Below are 25,241 nucleotides of genomic sequence, written 5' to 3'. Positions count from 1 at the left end.
TCAGCGACTCTTCCGTGCTGCTCCAAAGTCTACATCTTTGTCCCTTGCTATGGAGAAAGGAGGCTCTGAGGGTACCCCGCTGCAGCCCCCTCGCACCAGTCACAGATGGTCCAGTGCGTTTAGACCCAGCCTAGCCCCTGTAAATCGCTCCATTATCACTTTGGATTTGATGGCTTCACGGGCAGTGAGGGCTTCAGAGGGAGCCAGTGGCATAAGATCAAGTTGTACCTATTTGTGCACAACTGGCAAAGAGATAACACCAATAATTTTGATTTTAAAATGCAAATACGGAATTTTACCACAAATTTGGAGAAGTCATGAAATACTTTTTTATCCAGCTTCTAAATTTAAGCCAGTGATAGAATTCAGTCACTCTTAGGAAATATGCAGAGATAGTTCTGTTTAATTCTGTATATGGAGAAGAAAATGAAATATTTCTTCTTTGAAGTAAGGTATTATGTGAACACATGTAAAATTTCAGGGAACGAACCCAAACACTCTCAGTAGAAATGCGCTTGCTAAATCTTAGAATTCATAGATTTAAGAGATACTTTGCTACGCTGTTGGGTGGGTTTCTTCTTATTTCCTCTGCTTTCTGTTGGCTATTACTTACACGGTGTGTAAAAATAGTTAGATATTCTCTTTCCTGTATTCTTTCCTCTATAGATAACCAGAAAACTCACTTTTCCATAAAACCTCAAGTTATTTTCACTCAGTTTTACCTGTGTTTGGTAGATCATTTTCATAAACATAACCCCTATCAGAGACAAGATGGTATTTGTTTTGCTTTAATAGTTGTTTCTTGTATTTTTTTACATTTGATATAAAAATAATTTGTTAGAATACTCTGCAAACTAAGTAAAACTAAACTCTCCTTGTCAAAATACTCTGTAATATGCATGATTCTTTATGATGTTTGTATTCTTGCCCTGTGTCTGGTGATGTTAAACAGGGCTTCTGATTACCACCAAGAATTAGCAAAATTGCTGCTATACATAGAAATTTTAATAATTTTCAGTTACACTGAAAATTATTTAACAACCAGCTGCCCCTCAAAATAAAAAGCAGATTTTTTGGTAAATATATGAAACAGGTTTTTGTTGCTTTTTGAGGAGAATTCCCAATGAAGTTTATACTTTGGGAATTCTATTTTTCTGATTTTATTTATGTTTATAGTTGTTTCTCTTTAGCATTTTATTTATATATTTACATATATAAATATATTTGTGTGTGTATATATAAGAATAAAAAAAATCAGGTTTTCAGTCTACTTGGCTCCTTTTCTAAGTAGTCAGGTAGACTGCTTCTAGTAGTCATTGCAAATGAAATATCCAAGTAACTCATTGATCATGCCCAAATATTTATTTAGGGTTCATATCTGGTTCTTAAATGACTGCCAATATAATTTGGTACCATTGTGGAATTTTCTAAGTTGTCTGTGTACAGCAAGATCAACCATCACCTTTTGCCTACCTTCTACAAAAATCCTTGTGATTTATTCTCTCGAAATACAATATATCCAGCAAACAAAGGAAGCAACTCTTCATTCAGCCAATAAAGCTGCATACGCTTGTACTCTTTCAGGAATATACCTTGCTCTTCTCTCGCATCTTCAGAGTAATAAACTGTGCAGCAACCCTTTGATGTAGATAATAACATTTGACCTTGCAACACAGTACGTTCCCTTGTGCAAATGAAGACAAACTTAACACACTGATGTTGTGGTGGTTGTTCATTAAAAAAACCCAAACAGGCACACACACAGAATTGGTGTGTAGGATAATACACTTATATCCAGTGCCTTCTTTTGGTAGAAGCCAGAAGTGAAGATGGTCGTGGTGAGACTGTCACCTTTAAAATAATGTGGGAGTGAATTTGGTGCTGCCTTAAGAGGCTGTAAATGGGAAAGAATCTATTCCATCCAGTGTATAAAGTGCTTTTAAAATCAATCTATTTCTAGAAACTAAATTGTCCTGGGACCAGCTCTTGATATAAAAATTCATAGAAACCTGTTTTTCCGAGTGTGGTAACTTCTTGCCATAGTGCTGTAGTGTTAGAATTCACATTGGCCAGGTTGTTCTGTAAATTAAACAGTGACAGCTTCCCTCGGGGGAACAGCCAATGTATTTATGATGATGTGCTGATTACACAAAATACACTGCAAGCAGAAAACAGCTGCAGAGAACAAACCTCTTAAAAGAATACAATTACAAATAGCACCCTCAGTATTTCTAGTGGTGAGAGCAAAATACAGCATGCTAATGCAGGCTTCTAGTTTGCTTCCAAAGAAGAAAAGAGATCTACAGAGAAGAGGCTGAAGTATGGTTGGATGCACACACAATGCCAATGTGGAGCAGCACGTAATCCCCTCCTGAAGGTGAAGGGCAAGAACACACCTCAGGCCTGCTTTTTAGCTGTCCTTGTTGCTTAAAATGCCTGTGACTGCAACTCCAGCAGCACTGGCTGGTGAGGTGTTGGGGCTCTCTGGCTTGTCGATGTTTTGACTGCTGTGGTTCATACCCTGTATCCTGGTTAAGAGCTGAGATGTGATTAGATGACTAATAAGTAATTTGTGCTACCAGTATGACCATTATGAAACAGATTGTAGGACATGCTGTAGGAAAAAAAGGCCCTGGTTTAAAGCTGAGCTTTCTTTTGCTGCTAATTACTGCTTTGAGGGAACTTCTGGAAGTAAATTCCAGTTGTTGTTTGCACTAGCCTCCAGTGTTTTGTTTTTAAAAGGTTCCTGTTTTGTATGTGTAGGGCAAGGTCTTGTACAGTCCAGTTTAGGGTAAGATGAAACTTGAAACATAGTATTACTGGGAGACAGTGAAGGTGGGACTGTGATCATAAACTCAGGACACAGACCTCTGAAGAGAAAGAGGTCTTCACCTGGAAACAAAAAATGAGAAGTAACTGGAATTGCTTTGTGTAGTGGGGCTGCATGCAAGAGAGTTGTGATAAGGACTACTGTGGTGGGATTTTCTGTGAGGGCTTGTTGAAAATGAGTATGTGGCAGTGGCAGCTCCCACAGCTGCTAATATCTCACTTTGGAGAGTTGCAAAAGCAAAAAACCTGCACAACTCCAGAGCACATTTGTTTTTTGTCTGAGATGATCTGTCACATTTATATCATTAAAATATAACATTCTACTTATGGCTATGCCATGTATGTATGTGGGAGGGTGAAAATACAGAGAATGCCCTTTCCATCCACTTTTTCAGAGTCACTGATAGGTAAGTATGATACCGTTTAAAAGTCTGGAATTTCTGGTGTTTGGTGTCTGTTATGTTCTGGGATGGTATCAATAAAACATATTTTAAATACCAGCAAAAAATTACCTGTTTAAAATGAAAAAATATAGTCCTTTCAACATACAGATCTGATTTTTAAAGCAGATGAGGTAAAAGCATTGGCACTCTAATTTGGAAGGACTTAATTCACTTGTTTAAAAGAAGTATCAGGTTTTCCATCTATGGATTGCTGGCATGTACTAAAAGACTGTTATTCATCTGTCTGTATTTTCTTTAAATCGTTTTTGAGCCTCTGTGTGTTGTCCTGCTCTGCTGACATGTATCCCATGTGGCAAGAGGGAGTTTTGTATAATCACCCTGCTTTAATCAATAGAATAATTGATAAACCAGATAAGATTTAAACTGATTACCTCCCCGAGTAGAACTCCCTGAGGGCCTTGGACTCTCTTAATTTTGACATGTATGTTGTGTACCCCGTGGATGAAGTGCAGTTTGAATTATCTGTTTTTATTTGCTTAATGATGGGGAGGGTGTTAAAGTCAAATGTTTAATTAACCCAGCAATGGGCTGCGCTGTCACTTACACACACATCCAGCTGATTGAGATATCTCACCGAGAATACTGAATAGGAATGATAATGTGGCACTGAGACGGAAGATTGCTTTTTCAATCCATTTGCTGGGTCACTGCTTTGAATGTCTTACTGGATGAAAGGCATTCAGCCTGGAAAAAAAATTCAGCATTTAAGTACATTTTGTTTTCCTGGCCCCTTTCCACCAAGAAGTTAAATAAAACAGATATGCTGTAGGTTTAATAAGCCATTCTTGTTGTAGCAAAAAAGCTGCAACTACCGGATCTCAATAGGCGGTGGTCTAGAGCTGTATGATTTCCTCTAGGAACAAAATGTTTGCCAGCCCCAAGGTATCTGAAGGTGAGAACCTATGTATGTCTTTATCTTTCCTTCTTTGGTTGCTTGGCTGCTCATCCCATTTGATGGTCTCCAAAGCAGGTCCAACTCTTCTTCCTTACCCAGCACAGTGAAATTTAAAATAATACTTGGTAACTCCTTGTTCTAGTTCAAGAAAATGGCATTCCAGAGTTGGAATTATTTTATAATAGTACAACCTAATAGTGAGCTGTTAAATTTAAATGTTGCAGGAGGGGCTGTTGTGTTGCCACATTTAAATTTGCTCCAGCCAAATCAGGAGAACCCAAGGGTTTGTTTCTTGGGTCGCAGCTGTTAAAAGGCAGCAGTGCTTGCTAGCCAAACATTATAATGTGCAGTGCATAATCTGTAACTTTTGATTCTTTTATTAGAAGATTATAATTCTTTTTGCTTAATATGATTGAACGAACACACCTTTTATTTTCATATCATCAATGAGGTTTTTCAACAGCACTGTATGGAGGTAAACACCCTGTATTGGAAGCTAACTAAATTTGCGTCATAGTCCAATGATGTGACTGATGCTTTTTGTAATAGTGTAGCTTTGGAAGCTGGAAAAAGCACCAAAGCCTGACTGTACGGACTAATTACTACTGTGAGGCGTGTTGGGGAGGTGGAGCTGTGTCATCCAAACTGCTCCATGGTGATTGTAGGTACTTTGAACCTGTTCCAGATTGAGAACCAAGTAGCTTTGGCTACAGGGTCGCCTGGCTCTCACAGTGTCTTAAGACAAAGATCTGGGTGCCTCCACATTCGGTGGTGTAGACAGTGTGCTGTGAATTCCCATCAGTCTGGCACTGCAGTGAGATCACTGAGTAGCTGTTTCTTAGCAAGTGAGCTGCTTTGGGGGAGAAACTGTACCTAAAAAGTTAACAAGTTTTGTTCCCCTATGGTGTCATTTTTACTTTGGACAGACAACTTTTGCTTCATGCCTTTGTTTTGTATCTCATTTTCCCCTTTCCTGCAATAAAAAATAGGAAGGAAAACCAACAAGAAAAGCATAAAGCAGTACAGCGAGATGAGGATGGTGTGGTTGATTTAGGTGTTTGGGAGTGAGAATGCCACAGGCTCTGAGGAAGGGATGTGATGACAAGTGGAGGTATTTTGTCTGCTTGACAGGAAAGCTCAGAATGCGAGGTTTTGGAAAAAGGAAATTATAGTAATAAGTGTACGTGGTGACCAGGGATGAGAGGGGAAGGGGTTTTAAAGTCAGACCAGTGAGATGGCATTGTTTCTTTTAGAGAAGTGTTATAAAAAGTTAGAAAATAATGCTTGAAGAAGGACATGAAATCTACAGCAAAGCTAGACACTTTTACAACCCGTTTCTAAGAGCACTTGCAGCTCCTATGCAGATGAAGCTGTAATAAATATTGTACAAAGAAAGTTAAACTGTATCTAGAGAATTTTAATAAATAAAAAGTTTTTAAAAACTCTCCCTGGATCCGTACTCTTGTTAGGACTAGAAATATGTTTTTGACTTGTATTTTGAATGTTGGCTTATATTCCAAGCCTGTAAAAGCTGACTTTGTGCTTTCCCCCCCACCTTACATATAGGGGAAAGAAATCAAGAAAACATCTTATTCCAGCATACAAAATCACTGATAAAAGCCTACAATTCATGGGCATGGGAGGGAAGAATGCTGTGAACTAAGGGTGTATAATTTCAAACTTTAGTACTTTTATACTCTGGGATGAGTGTTGAAAATTAATTTTTGTGGAAGGAATGTAGCAAAATAAAAGCAACAAAGAAGTGAGAGCCAAGCCTGGATTGATTCAGTTCTTCTCTAAAAGGCTTCTGTTGCATGCAAAATCCTTCTTCCTGAAGCATGTGTGGCACAATTCCGCAGTTTGGCAGAGAAATTTAACCCTGGCTGAAACTGTTATAAAGGAATTTTAACATGAATTTGAAAGCTTGTAGAAATTATTAATGTTGTCCTGTAGAAAGGGAAGAATATTGATTTGCTCAATGTGATGAGCAGATACACAAGGGTAAGTCACTAGGAAGAGGCAAACCAAAGCACAGAGACAGTAAGATTCAGAACAAGTCCTGACACTAGTCTCACGTAGGTGATCTGGTTGAATATTTGAAAGTGTACCCATATTATGTGTATTGTAAGGTTAATTGGATGGTTTCATCCATGTTTTTTGGGAATGTGTGCTTTCTGTTCCTTAAAAAGATGTAGATAGCTTTGAACTACATAAAATCTTGGAGTACAAGATGTACGCTATAAAATCATGCATAGAAAGTGCTAGCTATAAAAACGTGTATACCTGTGAAGGTGCTGATCAATTTGTGCTATTTAGGAAAGGAAATTCCGAAACAGACCCGGCTGTGAGGAAATGCAAATAATAAAATTCAGCTAGAGGTCCTTGAGGCTTCCTAAGCTCTAACCTTGTTATGAGGAATGGGGAAGTCGAACTGCCTAATGCAGATGTCTGTGAGTTACAAAAATAACCAGATGTCCTGATTAGCAGAAGCAAATGTTCTTCCCTTAATCCACGTGAAATTATATTCAAAGGCTCTCCGGATGTAATATGTGTGTAAATAAGGCACCAACAAACATTGGAATAGAAAGGGCCATTGGCCAACTAGCTTGCAAGGCTTGAAAGCTTGAATATTAAAAACAAATTTGCCACTGCTGACTCTCTTAAATTCACAGAACAGAACTGTTAAGCAGGGCTGCTTTCTGGGAAACATGGAAAGCCTGTTCTCATTAGCCATATTCTCTCTCTCCCCCTCTCTCTCCCCGCCTCTTGAAAAATGTGGATGAAGTAAAGCTAGCTTTTTAAAATTCCCCCTAAATGACTTGTTCCCAGCATCTGTATTTTGGTGGGGAGAGGGCTGGTGGTGGGTTTTTTTAGCTACAACTGGATTTTTGCTGTTCGAAATGCATCTGTTCATCAGATCTTTGATATTTGTGCTGGTTTTTGATATTTTAGTGTAAACTGAATTTACCTTCTAGTAATGCTGACTTCCCACACCATGAAATTACCCTTTATAGCCAACCAATAATTACTAAGTTAAAGAACTTCATAAGAAGCTTTTCTTTATGTTATGAAGTTCTGTTATCAATTCTCATTGCTTTGAAAATGTATATTTTTTCCAGTTATTGATTTGAGTGAAAAATAAAGAAAACTGTGAATGATCCATTCTACAGATATGAAAACAGAATCTTGTCCTGGTTTTCAACTGCAGAAAATGTTGTTGAAACTTATGTTATCATCATCAGTGTTAACACTGAGGCAGACCAAATTAGGACTTGTGTGAACATGCATGTATGTATCTGGTTGGAGGGGTAGTGTTGTACTTCCCCATTTTCTCTGTCAGAGATTCAGTTTTAAGAATTTAAGTTATAGTAGGTACCTGAGCTGCTTGGGCATAAATTTCAACTTGTAAATGTTCCAGGTGGGGATGAAGTCTCCATCACGGGGCATTTATAAAGGTATTGGAGGGAAAAAAAGCGCCATGATTCTGGGCAGCTAACAAGATAATAGATATAATAAACAGGATAGACACATGCATGCCAGTCTGTAAAGCAGGCACTGAACTGGAAGGCCTTTTTAGTTTATTCCCTTTCTTTTTCTGCTATCAGTCAGTGCAAGGCAGGCTGCAGATTCTCTGCCCTCTCCTTCCATCATTCTGATGCTCAGCCAAAGCCCCTTGCAAAAGTACCATTTAACTTTAAACTTGTAAGAGCTGGGAAACTTGTCTGTGCCTTCATTCCAGGCTGAAGTCACCCCCTTGTGCCTACACATTGCAATTTATGGTGTTCTCTAAAAGGATCTCATCTCAGTGAATGTTCAGTGCAGAAAATGCCAAGGAGGAATGGGGTCTGGTACTTATCTCTGCATTTTCATTGCTGTGGATCTCCCTGTGTGTTATAGCTGTCATTTTTGTTTTATCTACTGAAGAGCAGAGAATTGCCTTCAAACTTGCAGCTTTCATACTTGTTCTTCTCAAAGAACATTACCAATCCTAAGGACTGGTTTTATATATTTTAGTGACTAGCCAAATAGGTGTGAATTTGAATGTCTTGGGCCTCATGATAGGAAAAAAAGGAGAAGCTATCCTTACATGTTTTTAGTGTATATTAGACACTTATTTTTTTTAACAGTAATACTGCTTCAGGCTGACACTGGCTATGCCAGGATTCATCCTAGCACTGTTTGAAATGGCTGAGATATTTATAAACTGACAGACAGCATTTATAAAATGAGGATGCTGACAGTCCCTTAACGATAACAATGGGCTTGGACTCATCTATCACTTACAGAGGTTATTGGAAAGGGAACATAAGACTTCTATGTGCCTCTAGTCTTAGACTGGCACTTATTTCCACACATCTCTCTGTCTTTTCAGTCCTCTCTGACTGACATCAGCATTAGGCAATTACAGCTAATTTCGCCGTACCTTTACCTGATGATGCTTTGTCCTGTTTTCTGCAAGACAACTAACTTTGCAGAATCTTGGAGCAATACCCTTTTTTGCCAGAATTCCCCCCTCCTAAAGAAGAGGAACATCCTGACTTCTGGCAGGCTGCTGACTTGAATTGGGAGAAGAAGAGTGCGCCCTGACTGACAGACTTAACCCGGGGCTGGGCAGGGGTTAAACAGGCCTTCTGCTTCCTTTTCCTTTCATACAGCACCAGTCTGCAGACAGAATGCTGATGTACCTCTTTATTCAGTGGCTCCCTCTTTGACTGAAAGAGTACCCTTCTGTCCTTGGTGAGGAGGACCGAGTGCAGAGCAGGGACACTTCCAGGAATGTGAAAAAGGATGTCAGTTATTTTCAATTTCTGATAAAATGCTGTGTTCATTCAATGTACTTAGGAGCTTGAGGGTCAGGTTGTATCAACAGTTTGCACTGGAAAAGGAGAAATGCACTACTTCACTGGTGTGTGCTAAAGCATCTATTTTAATGTGGCAGCAGAAATACTGAGACAGCTATGTCTGGCATCCAGTTTGCCCTTGAAACATTTACTCTACTGTAACTGCACACTGTGTTCCCACTGTATTATTTGCTTAGAGACCTAAAATACCCAAGTAGATTTCCTACATGCAGTTGGATCTGCTGATACCACTAAAAAGCACACCCTGCCCAGGCTTCTGTTTGAACTGATGTATACTCACGCAATGGCTGGAGCGAGACTTGATTGGCTTGAGGGGGTCTATTTATCAGGGAACTCGATTAAAATACAGACTGCACATGACATCAAATTTGTAATCATTTTTCCACAGCAAGCAAGCAAGCATTTTCTGTATTGTATGCAGGTGTTTAAAGCAATAGTGTGTTTTAAGGGCCAGTGCAGCACAAATTCTGGCCTTTGGGATAAAGACAAGTGTTTTGCCTGCATAAACAATATATTATTTTTTTCCCCTCCCCGAGGTCCACACACACCTAGTTTCCCTCAAGCTCATCATCTCTGTCAGGTTAATCAATAGGCACCGTATGGCAGAGGGTCAGTAATCAGTGTCATCGTGCCTTTAAATCGTGTTGAAAATTTGCTTAAAGCCTGGGCCAATTAACATCGAGATGATGAATGGATGGGTAGATGGGAAGAGCCTGGCGCTCAGGGGCTTTGTGAGAAGGAGATGCTCAGCTGTTGAGCAGCAGACACCAGCGAATAAAATCAGCCATTCATGTGAGCTCAGTCCACCCACTCTTAATGATAATGTCAATCTAGCAAAATATATACACATTGGAGTTGTCATGAGTTCATAAATCAAAGGAGTTTGTCAAAGGCATTCAGATTAACGAGGCAGCAGCAATAACAAGTCAAATTTGCATAGAGAATTGCCCGAATCTCAGTAAATTATGATCCTGTTTTTCATTTGATTATTTGCTAATGTCTCAAGAGGGAGAATGATTATATTAGCATGCAAAATCTACTCCAGAAGTAGAAATCCGAGGTATAGCAGACCAGCACACGATGACAATTAATCAGTTTCTGCATACTAGCATAAACGCGCAAGGCCCAGAAATGAACTCCTTTTTTATTATTATTTCTCCTTGCTACTGATCCAAATGGTTCAGCTTGACAGAGACTTTATATTGCTTTAACAGTGTTCTGAATTGTGCCTGCAGGCAAGACATAGTTATGCAGCTATAACCAACCTATCCATCTGCCAACCAGATTGGAATTCTCCTATCCAAGGCTTCCATTAACCCCCACTGACAGCTCCAAACAGGATTAAGAATTTGAAAGCATAAAAAATAGTTGTGCTCTTCACATAGACACACGCTTCTCCCCCACCCCCACCTCCACATACTTGGAAAAAAGGCTGTGTCTGTACTCTTTTATAATTAGTGCAGGGCAGAACAGCATCAAAGAAAGCCTCCCCCAGTTGGCAGGGGTTTGATTTCCACCACAACGAGTGAGGCGGTACTGAAGGTAGCTCTACCCAATTGGTAGTCCCTGGGAGTGCATTTCTCCATGTATTATATCTCATTCCCAGCAGTGTTTTGCTGGGTTGTGTACACAAAATACTGCATGTCATCTCCTGTCAAATGCTTCAGTCTGGGGATTTCGTATGCATTGTAGCATGTTGCGTTTAGTGGTGGAGGAGGCTTCATGGGGAGAGTTAAATAGTAATAATTTCGTAGTGGTCTTTAAGACAACCTGCCATGGAGTTATATTCTGTTAATTACAGGCTGAAGTTTTAAATGCAAATCAGATTTAAAAGGATCTCATTACAGGCAGTAGCCATTTTAGGAAAAATGAGCTATGGAAGGCAGAGCCCCTTTGCAGGAATCTCCTGTTAGAGAGAAATTTTCAAGGTTACAAGAACTATGAGCTTGGGTTTCCTGACTTCTCTTCTCAGTACTTCCACTGTCATTGTGTGACCTTGGGCAAAAAAAAAAAAATTAACTGTCTGTGGAAAGGGGGGGTGCTTTGGAGACTTCAGCATCTAATCTTGCCTGTATTTGTTCAAAAGAAGAGACCCTTGCATGCAAGTGCAAACACTTTTAGCCAGCCCAGCTTTAGTCTATGGAGGAAGGCTTACCTGCGGGAAGTAAAAATTTTCCTTGATGGAAGGGAGTTTGTATGGCTTTTCAGCTTTCTGTATGCACTGGTTTTCTTTGCTTCTTTCCCCCAAACAAATTCCATCGTTCCCCTACTATGTATGAAGTACAGTTGCTGCAGTTCTTTAATATTCCCAGTGAGTACACCCAACTTACCGTCTGGATACCAAATGCTTCTTTCCAGGTCTGTGCCCGGGACTTGCATTTCAGTAACCACGAGAGGGTGCTCAGAGCGGTTATTCCTTTGTCTGCCTCTCCTGTGGCCGAGAGCATTGCTGGAGTCCTGCTGAGACAAACCTTATCCTGACCTCGCACATGTTTATCCCTCCTCCCACCTTGTTCAGCAAGGAGAAATATATAGATGTACCGTTTCAGTCGATTACGTTATGCTCTTCCCTTGGCCATGGATAAGTGTTGCCCTGTCAAGTGAAATTCACTTCCATGCAGCTACAGTTAGTCCTGAAATATGCGGGTTCCTGTACCTGCACCTGGATTGATAGGTTTCCTTTTCCTGAGAAATGAGCGGGAGTTATAAACATCTGTGCTTTTTCTTAAGTGTAATGCTTTCCAGTCATTCTGTCTTCACCAAGCGTAACTCACTTGCCGACAAAAGTGCATGAGCAGCGCTCCTCTTTAATAGTCTGCTATCGGAGCTGCTGTGTTGGTGCTGTAGAATGGTGAGACGCCAAGCTGTGAACCACCATATGCACTTGGCAGTCTTTGTCTGGTCTTTGTTCAGCCAACCTCTTAGCCTTGCCACCTATAAAGATAATGAATGCAAAATGGTCCTCTGCTTGCTCTTAAAATTAGATGCTCAGCTTAAAGAAAAAGTAGATAACTTGAAGCTTTGCAGTAACTAGAAATTTCAAAATAAGGGCTGACAGTTCATCAGCAGTTCCTGCTTTTTGATGTTTGTGTGAGGGAGGATCCTTAGTGGCTTTGAAAGGTGAGAAGAATGCAAGATTTCACTGCTGTAGAGAGATTATTTCGAAAGGGAAGTCATTCTGACACTTACTGTAGGGAAGGGGGTGGATGTTGAAAATACATCCAGAAGTAGTAAACAACCTCTTCACCCTGCAGCCACAACAAAATGCATTTCCTGGAAATCTGTAGTAACTCACCTCAGGTTCTTACGGTTTTCACTCTTGGCGTTTTGGGGTTTTTTTCCCAAAGCACAAAAATTAAAATCCTAACTTGAACGAACCACTTACTAAACTAAATTTCATGAGCAGAAAAGAGCAGCTTTGATGTCTGACCTTCCTTTTCGTATATATGCGATTCTAGCTTGTATGTTTTTATGATCTCAGTTCTTTCAAAGCAGGATTTAATGTAATAACTTGGTCCTGACTGAGACCTCATACAAAAACTTTAAAAAGGTCATCTCTTACAGTGATTTATCAGGCTTGTTTAGGACTGATTTCCATTATAAAACCCTGGTTACAGCATCCCAAATGTCATGGTGCCTTACAAGTTCTATATCTTGTTTAAAAAAAAATTAAAAAATAAAAATCAGTAGTTGGTCTGCAAGCCTTGATTTACTCCTGACCAGTTTACGACATCCCAAGTACGGTTTTACTGTTGTGCTCCTCTCCCTCCAACCCCTTATCTGCCATTTCTCAGCAAACAGCTTCTGCCCCTGCCCTGTGTCCTGGCTGTCGCTTTCCTCCCCGTTGCCCGGAGCAGCGAGCCCGCGCTGCCCCGCTGCTGCCGGATCACGCAGCACTGCAGTGGGCACACGCTCTGCTCGGCTGACGGCTTCCCGCAGCTGCCGTGCCTGCTGCTGGCCCTGCGCTGCCACTGCTCGCAGGGCCCCGCTCCTCCTCTGCCAACAGATGCCACTTCTGTCTCCTGAGGTGTTGGGCTGGAAGCTGTCTCTGTGAGAAGCCAGGCAGAGCCGTGCTCAGCAAAGGACAGGTTATTTGGGGGACAGGTACAGAATGCAAACTTCTGCTGTAATAGACGTGGTCCAGAGCTTGTCTGCAAGTAACTGGAAAACCACCCCTTTCCTGGCAGAGCTCTCCCTACACAGTTTTTCTGTATCTCTTTAAAACCTGTTTAGTTGCTCACTACTGAATGTGTGGAAGTGTGGCCTAAGGCTGTGAATACTGTGGTGATCCAACTGATTTTAGATGTGTGTGTGGGATTCCCCCAAAGCTGGCTGTCATTTCTCCCCCAATGCAGTAGCTGAACCCATGCAAAGGAACGCTGCCTTCCAGAGTAGCTGACTTTGGCAGTGAGGTCAGGATTCTTCCCACTGTATCCAGTAGTTCTCAACCAAACATTTGCAAGAGACTCTTCATGTCCTGATACAACTATAGTTTCTCTTTAAACCAATAAATATTCGGTTTTAATCATGACATTAGCAGGAAAAGTTTCCTGGTTATATTTTTTACTCATGCTGGAAAAGCCCTTGTATTTCTTGTCTACTTTGTCTTGTCTTACTGATTTTTTTTTTGGAGGTGACAGCTTACATTTTGGAGCATCAGTGTTTCTAGAAATTGTACATGTATGTGGAGTCAGGGGGCCGGAGAGGAAAACAGCTGTATTATCATACACTACCTACACAATATTTGGGCGTTTTTTGGGTCGGATCTCCTGACAACCTCTTTCACAAGAATTTAGCTCCATCATAATTTCTCTATGATTTTAAGCAGCCAAGCAGACTCAGTGCAATTAGTAATTGTTAGGCAGATTAAAAATATAGGGGCACAGAGAACAACAGTTGTACCCATTAACAGCCTCTTGTTTTCAACAGGTTCCACTGTTGTAAATGGTTATTCTGGGGTTTTCAGGAGTACCGATGTTGCCATGCTGATGCAACCACCATTTCAGCTTTTCAAAGTGGCTGTTACTGGTAGTTTCAGAATAAATCCCTAAAGCACGGGCTTCTTCAGTAGATACCTACACAGTGGTGCATTGTTGTGTTGAGGACAAGAAATTCTTTCTCTGCCATAACGAGCTGTTTGGCATAAAAGTACAAGTTAGCCTCCAGTATGTGTATGTGTAAAGTACTACAGCCTATGTAGGAAAAGTATTGTTTCTTTTCTCCTCCCAGAGTAATATTAGGGATAAGAACTGAATTAAAGCTTACTTTCTTTCACAGAATTCCTCTGAGAGAGAAGACTGTAATAATGATGAGCCCCCTAGGAAGATCATTCCTGAGAAGAATTCACTTAGACAGGTATGTGATCAGTCTCTTTAAAAATGTGATAAAACTTTCTAGCTATTTGAATCCTTAAATGCTTCTGGAAGCTGAAGTCTGGCTTGTGCTCATGGAAGTGTTTTCTTCTTTGAAGTCTGAGCAAGTCACAATTGTACCCAGGAAAATCAGACACAAGGATTTAGCATTCAGGGGTGTTTGATGACTGAAGAAATACATGCTTCAGTATAGTTCAGTCAGCTGTGACTCTAGTTTTACCTTTCTCCTTTTGGTGTTCATCAAGCCCTCTTCAGCCTTTTCTTCTGTAATTGTTCCTGTCTTGTTTGTAGTATATTTTGCCTTGCCTCAGATCAAGACTCTCAAAATGTTCTACAACAATTAAGCTTTTTACTGCCCTTGAAGGCAAACTTTCTTGGAGGTGATATCCAGGTTAATAACCTGAAAAATGACCCGTTCTTGTTTCTTTTACATTCATATAAATGACTAATGGGTAAAAAAGAGAAAGGGTGGTCTAATAAAACATTATTTCTTTGTCTTTTATATATAGTAAAGCAAATTTCTTACCAATTCAAAATAATTCCTTTTTTTAATCCCCATGGCCAACAAAGGGAGTCTGGCATGTGCTTTCTGGGAAATTTTAAGTTTGGTTTAGTGATTTCTGGTCCATTTTCACCTTGGTCTTTTTCCCCACTGCAACCTTCAGGCAGCAGAAGCAAAATTATGTCCATGCCTTAGCTGCCTGAGGTTGCTGGCTGGTGAATCAGAGTGAAACCATTGGTGAATGTGACTTCAGTGAATACCCCAGGCCACAGATTGCAGCAGCTGAAGAATTATTACATTTCCTTCTGCATCTCAGCCACAGGAGCAGCAGTCTCAGGCAGAGGAATAAGATGGCACAATCCTGCCCCACATCTGCTATTTCCAGGAGAAGTTGTGGGTCAGAACCACAGTAAAGGAAGAAGTATCTTTTTGATACAGTGCACTTGTGCTCAGTTGTTGGTTTTGCATGGTTTGTTTGGAGGGGGATTTTTGGGTTTTAATAATGCATTGTGTTAGGAGTGTTTGATTTTGTGGGAGGAGGTGTCATGTAAGGGACCACATACATGTGACCAAGACAGGTCCATCTAACAGATGTAGTCCATATAAGTCTTCTAGACATGAGGCAATATGCTGGCATAATGACTGAGGTCCCACTTATTGCTGAGAAGGATTATCTTGCAGAATTGATTAAATATGTTAGATGAAACTTAAACTGTTTCTGGCATTCAACAACAAACAAGAGCTGGAGGAGGAGGGCAAAGCTACTAGGTCCCTGCTGTGTATCCCCAGGATAGGAAACAAGGTCCCCAGCATGCCAGAAAATCAGGGGTTTTTTATCTTAGAGTTATGTTATCAATGGCAAGCTTTCAGGTTCAGCAAGAAGAGGTATATGTCTCTTCTTCAAGAAAAGATTAATAGTAAGAGATGTTAAATAAGAAGGATCATGAGTTACTTATTTTGTGTGTCTTCTCATCACACTGAGTCCTTCCTCATGATTATTGATTGAGGAAACGGATATTTACAAACTGTATTATACAGATGAGGAAGGTACAGTTTCTTGAATTGGGTTTCCATTTTGTTATATTTCAATCTGTAGAAGTATTCTTAGTGTCACAGGAAAGCTGTCTTTTCCCTCAGGCCCACAATTCATCATAATCAAGTAGATACCAGGAATACAACTAAAAAACCACTTGTAGTGTCCCGAGATTTCATATTGGAAAGAATTTAATGGACATTGTTTACACTGAAGATGGTTGGCTGTGTTGCACAGTATTGTTGAGACGTTGTATCAGTCTCCATCTTTGTGTCCAGTCTTTACAGTGACAGATGCAGGACAAAATCCTTGGGTCTTCTACTGCTATCTGGGGACTTTGTGCTGGGAACAGTCTTTGTAGATAAATTCAGGATGCAGTCTTAGTCTAAAGCAGGTGCCCTCTTGTCTAGATCATAGGAGGTGGTGGTCCATGATTTTTTGTCTGTTATGGAAGGAATTCTGGTTCTTTACATAGACATAAATAAAGCTGTCTGAGCATTTTGAAAGCTCAGATTGCTCCTCTTCTCTGCTCCTCTTCTCCAGGAGCAGTGGGGAGTTTTCCAGCTCTCATTCCTGAAGTCGGACACATATTTAGCCATGTGCCTAAATACTCCCAACCAATGAGTAATACCTACTGGAAAGATCTGCATCTCCTACAGAAAGGTATGCAGAGTGGCTGCCATGTCTTACATCTATCCATACTTTGTAGAACCAAAATTATGTGACCTGCCAATGCTGTCAAAGCAGTAATACACAAAAAATGCCTTCCATTCCAGTGGAAAGATGCTACCTTGGTAAATATTGTGTGAACAGTTTCGTATTTTCTGTTCCTCCCGTAATATTTCATTATTTGGGAACGTGGGCCTACATGCACAGAGAAATTGAGTGTATGTGGGTAGAAGGGAAGTCTGTTTATTTAATGGTCTTTCCAGTGGAAGTATCCACATATTTAGTACTTTTTGATTAGTCTTAGGAAATTAATGAGATGCATCAGACCACTTCAAGGTAAGTATGATTTCTTGACATGTTCAGCTGCTAACAAGTTTAAGTAAAGGTGCATTTCCTTTTCTTGCCTTGTTTGCAGTGCTGTTATGCAGCCTTAAGCATAAGTGTTTTCTCAGGTGGGTTTATGGAAAAGACATACCAGAAGGTGGAGGTATTAAGGAGGTGTAATGCTTACTTTATGTATCTGAAGTTGTATGCAGGAGCTGAAGACACCCATTGCTCAGTGCTATGGAACTCTTAATAGAAGAAATGTCATTTTGCTATTGATTAAAATGGTTTATGGAGAAGTGTGTCTTCAGAAGTCTCAACAAGTGGGGCTGTGTCCTTAAATTGCTGGAAGTGGAAAGCACGGCCGCTGTTGGGTGCATGTGGGGGCAGCAAGGCTGAAGAGACATGGAGATTAGCACTGGGAAACAGAAAAAGGCAATGAACTTGACTTTCACTGGTATCTGGAACAGTGAAAAGATCTAAGCTATGACAGACTTTGGAATACGGATGCAGACATTCAGTTTTTGTTGAGTGCTTGATCTGACAAAATTAAATTTTGAAGGGATAAACAGAAAATCATAGTATGAAAACAGACCAGAAAAAAACAATGACAAGTGGCAAAAGTTTTTGGCAACTTTATTTAAGCTAACAAACGAATTTTCACACTGCAAAGTTATAAATTAATTTTAATAGGCTGATCCAGATGGTCCATTTGGAAAATGGATAGCTTGATCTGTTGAAAATTAAACTAAATTTATCTCTCTCATACTTCAAACCGAAGTAAGTATGAGAAGAGTGCCCATTAAGTCCAGCTCATACAGATGGACCGGCAGGTCACACATGGGACTAATCTGATTCATTTTAAAAATAAATGCATGAGTTATTGAATCAGGTTCCTGTTTCAAGCCCTGCATGCGAGCGTGTGTGTGTGTGTGCTGCCCTTTCAAAGGGACTCGCAAATGCTTCAGTGCGTTTTTAACCTGTGTGTTTCCATTTTAATTCAACTTCCTTGCCAAAAACCATAATTAGTTTTCAGTGCCTATCATTTAGTGTTAGACCCAAACACTAGATTGATTAGGTCAGCCATTTGTTATTTTAAGGGCTAGTCTCCATCCTTCATTTATGAAGAACATGAGCTCAATAGTCTTGGGGAGAGAGCCGGCCTTTAGAAACTGGGAAGGGGAAGCTCTCTGGGGGCCCCTCCAGCCTTTTAGCTTCTGGGTGTTTTTAACAGAGCCATGAATGCAGATTTGTAAATTTATTGCAGTGCCATCTGGTTTTTTTGCAGGAACTGTATTATTGTTGGCTCGTATCTGTCTATTGTGGTGGTCACTCCCCAGGAGCTTGCCCTCATAGTCCTACAGAAAGTGATGAATAGTGGGGGTCAACATGAATAGGTCACAGGGCAGCTGTCCGGGGCTGCCCTGAACTTGATTACCCCGCTGGTTTTTAAAGAAGACGGGCACAATGCTGGTTGTTTAAAACCTTCCCTCCCTTCTCTTCAGTGCAGCAATAATGAAGTACCTTTTGCTGCTGTGGTTCATCTGTGGGCGAAGGTGCCTTGTGGGGAAAAGCTGGCAGCAGCGAGGCTGCCTGCAAACCTCACACTGGACTCTGCTGTCTTTCTGCAAGCTTCCAGATGGAAGTCCGGGGGAAAAAAATCCCTGTCTATTACCCCATTCAGACAAGCCCCTTAGCATTTTCAAGAATTCTTCCTCTTATGGTTTTGGCACAGAATATTACCTCAATTCACTCTTACAGATTTGAGATAATTTTCTAAAATTACATGTAGCACCTAAAACATGCTCTGGGCGTTATTTCAAAGTTAAAATAGGCACAGTCTGATCTTAAGAGTTTAAAGCCAGTACTCAAGAAAACCGTGAGAAGCAGAAAGCGGCTGAAGAAGGTAGAGAAAAGGGAAAACAAGAAGTAGCAGCCATTAGCACTGTACTTTCAGCTGGCAGCCTTGTCCCACTGCTTAGGGCTCCCCTCCAGGCACGTTTCTCCTCCGCAAAAGTGTTTCTGCTGTGAAAAATTGAAGCCCTCTTCTTGACTGTTGAGGAAGGTTGCTTGGTGTGGAGGAAGAGAGGGTCCTTCAGCTCCCTCCATCACTTTGGGGAAGATGCTGCATTTCAGATTTGCCTTCTGTTGGAGAGCTGGTTGAGGCAGGGCAGTCCTAGTCTATAAAGTTATTCTGGTTACCTCATCTTTTACACAATGCTTGGTAGTAAGTAGTTGCTGATTGAAAAGCCCCCTGAAATTGCTAGAGGTACACCCTTAGCTTTATTTGCAAGATTATTCTTTCTTTTTAATCTTTTTTACTTATTATTCTCAAACAACAACAACAAAAGAATAATTTCCATTCCTTTGTGACGCTTAATGTGTGTTAAAAAGCTATCCAAAGCGGGATGTGCTGGAGTCTGTTACAATGGGAATGCTGCCTTGTGGCGGAAAGGCCACTGGGCTCTTTCAGCATTAGTGCTAATAGGAATCTGTCACCCCGCCGCATTGCTGCATTCCTCTGTAATTGAGTAAATTGCAAGTGTTGTCTGCTCCCCCCTGCCCTTTGTGTCCATGTCCACTTACCATCCGAAGAACGTGGGCAGTGATAAATAAAGCGCTGAACAGGGCTCCCAGCTCTTTGAAAGCAGCATGTTGCCAGCCCCCTAGTTATATTTCTTTAAGTGTTTATGTTTTTCTGTATTCTTTCTCTTGTGTGGCTGGAACCCTGGGGATCCAAAGCCATGAGAGAGGCCAAGAAGCTAACAAAAGTAGCTGTCCCCTTGTTAGCTTGTTCCTTTCTTCTTTAAAAAACAAGATGAAAACCATCTGGCTCAGGGCATTACATTTTCCTCCCCCGTGCACCTCTATAGATGAAGAGTTTCACCTGCAGTGAGGGTTTACATTGATTAGGGAGGGAGCAGTAATTCAAGCCTCCATCCACTTCAGTGGTACTTTGCAGTCTTTAAAGGTGCTGACCCATTGAGTTAAACTGTCAAGGGAGGATAAAAAAGGATCTTCATCCCGGGAGGTAACAGCTGCCAGGTTTTCAACACCTTGCGCGCTGCTGGAAAAATGTCACAAATTGTCAATGGAAAGAAAAATCACTTGGCTGCCATCTTCCCTTAATGATATGCCTTATAAAATGAAAGATTTAAGGGTTTAAAAATCAGCAAGTAGCTATTAGGAAAAGAAAATCCTGGGGGATTTTGAACAATGGGCCCAACAATGTATCCCGAAAGACTGTGGATAATGCATCCAAGTTAGAATAACTGGGTCTGACTGGGATGACCATGGTTATGTCTGCACAGTGGGACAAGAGGGAAGTGAAAGCAGCAGCACAGAAGTATAACACTACCATGCCTGTATTAAAAAAAAAAAAAGTAGAAAAAGTAGTCTGATTCATAAGCCAGTGAACTGCGAGAAGACATACTGTATTTCTGCTCTTTTGAGGACAATTTGTTTTCAAGCAGCTACCAGATGGCTAAATACCACAACATTTTCCTTTTCTTTTTTTTTTCCCCTTCTTTAACAAGAGATCTAGTTTGCCTTGCTCTTTGTTTTTGTTTGTTTTAATGCTTTTACATAGCTGAACAACCCCATGGTGCTTGGCATTGTGGCATACTCCTTTTTGTGTTCCCCCCCCCTTGTGCATTGATGGATGAGTTAAAAAAGATCTTCAGCTTTAATGTAATTTCAGGTAACAAGCATATTGGACTAAGGCTTTTTGTTTGCATTGTCTTGAGGTTTTTTGTTTTAGGGGCCTTTTTCTTAATGTTTGTTTTAGGTAAGTCATTTTAATTGTACTGGGTAATTAGAAGGTGCACACAGCCAAGGGAGCTTTGTTATGGTAATTGCTCAAGGAAACCCACTCCCCAACTACCATTGCCATGTGTTAAGACACGTCTTCCCTCTAGTGGCAATATTAAGGACTCTGGCTTTCACAGTCGTCAAGGTGTAATTGCAATATGACAAACTGTGCTTTAGGGAAAATCCTGTAAACGATCTAGTTTTTTGTTTGGCTAGTCTTTATTTTGTCTTGCAACTTTCTGTGGAGACTATCGTTCCCAAGGCTGGGCAAGGGATAACAAAAATTTCGTCTTAAGAAAATAGTCGAGGCAGATCTTGGGTAATGTCTTACAGCTTGACTTAATTCTAGTCTTCTTTTTAATTACCTGTTTATAAAAGCGTTTTTAAATTTGCTAAGATTACTTAATTCTTTCAGAAGAAGCACCTCATTTGAAATAAATAAATAAATTGCATTTATTTTAAATAGTCCATGTGAAAGACCTTTAAAGGGTAATTAATGCAAGTCTCCTAAGACTCTAAATAAGATGAAAGCGATCTTTCCAAATCTGCTGGAGTGATTTGTTTATATAACTTCCCATTTCTGCTGAATTCTTCTGAGTCTAATAACTTTTTTTCTAACCGTTTGGCAATTTGTGCTTAGCTACAAAAGCCCTTGTTCAAAAAGAACAGTTTAATAATCTTTTCCCTGAAAATGACTTGAAGGGAGGGTATGGGTTTTGTCTTTTTGCTGTGTTTTTATTAGTGTTATCTTTCTCTGATAAATCATGTAATTACTAACAATTGGGGGGGGAAATCTTATTGAGCTCCTGGGTTGCAGCTTCTATTAAAAAGTGGAGCTTTGTTCAGGGACTGGGGATTCTTGGAATGAATGGCCAAAGAAATGGATTTCAGTTGGTAGAAAAGCTGCACACACATGGAGTTCTGCCTGGAGTTCGAGGCTTCAGCTTGGTGCTCAGTGTTCATCCAGAGCTGCACAGACAAGAGGAGAAATGTTTATGTGTTTGTGTCAAAAGAGCAGGATCATACTTTCTTTAAAAAGAAAAATGTAACCAAAGACACTTACGGAATGAGATCAGATACAGCTCTATCTTTAGTGAACCATAGTCTAGTGCCTCTGTGGCATTTGAAGCCTTTGGCTGAGAGTGAATACAGCTTTGTGGTTCCCCTGCTTCTGACATGATTTGGTGCCCCATATATTTGTAGGTTTCTTTTTTTTTTTTTCATTAGAGCTTGTTTGGCTATAGGGCTGCTTAACACTCTTCTCAAACGGCTTTTGCAAGGTTAAAGGAATGCAGCTTGGTAACAAGTTTGTGTCATTTTAAATATATACCTCCCAGTAAATAAGGAGGAGTCTTGCAATCAATCCCTTTTAGTGTGTTATATGTTTCACCTGACAACTAAAGCCTCTATTGATTAACCATTACTTTGTTAGATAATCTCGTGTCATTGAAGCCACTGTAAAAATTAAACTCTTTAAAATGTTTTACCCTAGCAGCAGTGTGAAAATTGAAAACTTGTTCAGAATTACAGCCAGCTTCCACAAAGAGGGTAGTTTTCAACAAACTGGTTTATGTTTGCATGCTTTATATGCAATATAAAAACATATTAAAGCACTCCAACGCAAAGCTATCTGCCTGTAGCGTTGAACCAGGCTACCATTTCAGAATACTTTTTCTTGATGAAGAAACCTCTTATTTTGATGAAAGGTGAGGAGAAACTTGAAGAGTTTTGGTGCAGATTACATGAGATATGTAAAAGGGTCAACCTTTAAAGCTGAACTTGAGAAATTTCCTTTTCTGAGGCTTAGTTTTGGTTTTGATTTTCCTGCTTTTCTTCCAGGTAAGTCAGTGTTCCCGTGGGCATTGGAACAAATGAAAGGAGGTACTCTTATGTTGCAGTATAGCATTAGACACCATCAAATGTTTCACCTAACATGAAGGGCTCTGCATTATTACTTGATATGACATTAACTCTGCTTTCAGAATTCTCTAGTCTATTCACTGGATCTATTCACTAGTAATTACTAGTGTACAAACAATATCAGATGAAACCAAATCTCCGTGTCCAGCAGCCATTTTGTCTCTCTGTAGCCAGTAACTGCTGCCTGCAAAAAAGCATTCAGAGATTCCCATATAATACTGCCTTAAAAATATATTCTCCAAGCTTCTTACAACTTGGCCTCATGAGCCAGATGCAGCTTCTTTGTAACATTGTCAGTACATTTCCATTGAGACCTATCAAGTAGAGTGACATTACCTCTTTTTCCCCTGGACTACAAGGGACAACTAGGTTTTCTGTGTTTTGCTTCCAACCCTTTAAAACATATTGTAGAACATGCATGTGAATCTTCTTTGCCCTCTTTATTCATCCCACGAGGCCAATAAGGCATTCTTTTGTGAGAATGGGAAAATAAGAAGAACTTTGTAACTTTGCAAAGACAGTAATGTATGTCAAACTGAAGAGTACTTTATGTTTTAATCTCAAATATGCATCCTGATGTGTTGAATACATGATATATACTCCTTTTGGTTTTTCCTTTTTCTCTTTTACTTCCACTGGGAAACAAAGAGCTGCTGAAGGACTAAATGGTTGTCTGGTTTGGCACATACTAGATAAATCCTTATGTAATAAAATTACTGTGTAAAAGTTGGCTCTCATGGTAAAAGCATGTTCTTCTCTCCTTCTGTGGTTGAAAAGGTTGGGAAGGAGGAGTTCCTTGGCATGTTGTCAAAGGGCAGAGAGGTACTGATAGCATGGGAACGTCCAGGTCAGTCAGACCCAGAGTCTGCTCATCCACTGCCAACTCTGGCACTGTCAGTGGAAGGTGCTGTTGAATGAGAGCAAACAAGTCTGGCCTCTTTTGGTACTCGACTGCCCTCCTGTTCCTGCAGCATCTACTGCTGTTGCGTTAGGGATGCCTAGGGGATATCTGTGCTGAGTATCTATGGAGCTGCTGTCCATGGGTTTGTTTAGTCCCTTTTTCCACTTCTGATGATGTTTCTCTGCATGATGTTCTGGGGCAGCAAGCTCCAGAAGTTCACTGCCAGCTGTGTGAAGAAGTATTTTATTTTGTCTTCTTCAAATTTATGCTATATTAGTTCTGTCAAAAGTCAGTAATCCTGGTATTGTGGGATTTGATGAACAAATTATGCTGGTGATGCCTTTTCCTGGTCTTAAAATCAAGAGTCAAACATGGTTAGAAGGGAAAAAGGGATTTTACCTTGGTATTTATTTTGAGGATCCTTAGGTGCACTACGTCCAGGTCAAATGCACCAAAATGCACACCACAATGCCCCCCCCAAAAGATCAGGTATAACATTATAGGTTTTACTAATTAACATATCTATCAAAGATTCCCCAATGAGAGGCTTGAATGAACCCCCCTCCCCAAAGAACCTTCCCCTGGATGGTTCTATCTCAGTTTACAGAATGTGTTCTGGAGAGGACCTTGGGGTCTGAGGCACACTAACCCCTACCTACGAAGCTTCTAAAATGTTTAGTCTCCTAGCTGAACAAACAAGTCCAAGAATGTAGGCAAAAAGCACTAAGAATGCAGAAGTTGTAAAAAGGTATGACAGGGATATAAAAGAAAAGGCAAAAAATCATCATGGCATCATTGGAAGTTCAATTGGTGCTGTTCTCACTGAGATGTAATGTGTGGATGAAAGTAATAAAAATTAGGCAATACAGTGGAATAATTATTTGTATGTGCATTCTGACATGCACATAACTTTTGAATAGTGCATAGTGAGCTTCTTTCATTCTCAGGAAATGCTGGTGTCTTTAGGTTTAGCATTTAGTATTTCACATTTTGTATTTGGATTGTCTACTCTTTACCATTTGTAAATGTGCAGAAAGCCTGTTGTAAGCCCAGCTTTTAAAAAGCTGGCGTGCAACCAAGGTTTGTGCGTACCTGTCTTGGGAGGAAAAAGACCGACAAGATCTGAGTTCATGGTTCAGTTCACAGAGCCACAGACTTCCTTGTTGCTTTCAGTAAATGTTTTTGTGGCTGAGCTTTTGATCTGCAAAGAGGAGTTAGTAGTAGATTTCCTCAAGTCAGGGCTCCTCGTGAAATTTACAGTATGTAGCAGACAAGTTGTGCAGAAATACTGCATCTGGAATTCTAGGAATTAAATTACAAATGAAAGAAATCACGGATTTACAATAAATGGGTTAAATTACACAAATGTAAAAACTGAACAAAGAATCTTATAAACTCTTCATGGTTTTTCACCTTCACAATCTGGTTGAATTTAACTAATACCATGCCTGTAAAATGAGGTTTGCATGGTATTGTCTGAATGCCAGTGCAAAGCAGATGGTGTCAACTTTTTGTCTATCAGTTGGGCTGCTATATCTAGGCCCCAGTTTACAGTAGTTTATACCATTCTGATTTTTCTTCTGAGGAGAAAGTTCTGTGCATACCAGGGTGATGGTTTTATGAGATTGGCAAGTATTTGCAAGAGGCCATCAGACTTCTG

At 40.2% G+C, this 25,241-nt stretch overlaps 1 protein-coding gene across 5 annotated transcripts in view; it reads left to right on the top strand.

Annotated features, from left to right (window-relative positions):
* BTRC (beta-transducin repeat containing E3 ubiquitin protein ligase) overlaps window positions 1-25,241 on the top strand; it is a 112,046-nt gene that overhangs the window by 21,479 nt on the left and 65,326 nt on the right. For 4 of the 5 annotated variants that reach the window (XM_017726142.1, XM_017726141.1, XM_008643843.2 and 1 more), the window contains one exon: window positions 14,328-14,405. The exons of the other annotated variant lie outside the window; for it this stretch is intronic. In XM_017726142.1, the coding sequence (XP_017581631.1) occupies window positions 14,328-14,405 (78 nt within the window). The remainder of the gene's footprint in view (window positions 1-14,327; window positions 14,406-25,241) is intronic. 5 annotated transcript variants of the gene reach the window in all.

This window comes from Corvus brachyrhynchos, unplaced genomic scaffold, assembly GCF_000691975.1.
Source record: "Corvus brachyrhynchos isolate BGI_N302 unplaced genomic scaffold, ASM69197v1 scaffold61, whole genome shotgun sequence".
Classification (NCBI taxonomy): domain Eukaryota; kingdom Metazoa; phylum Chordata; class Aves; order Passeriformes; family Corvidae; genus Corvus; species Corvus brachyrhynchos.
This window is presented reverse-complemented; position numbering and strand designations above follow the sequence as displayed.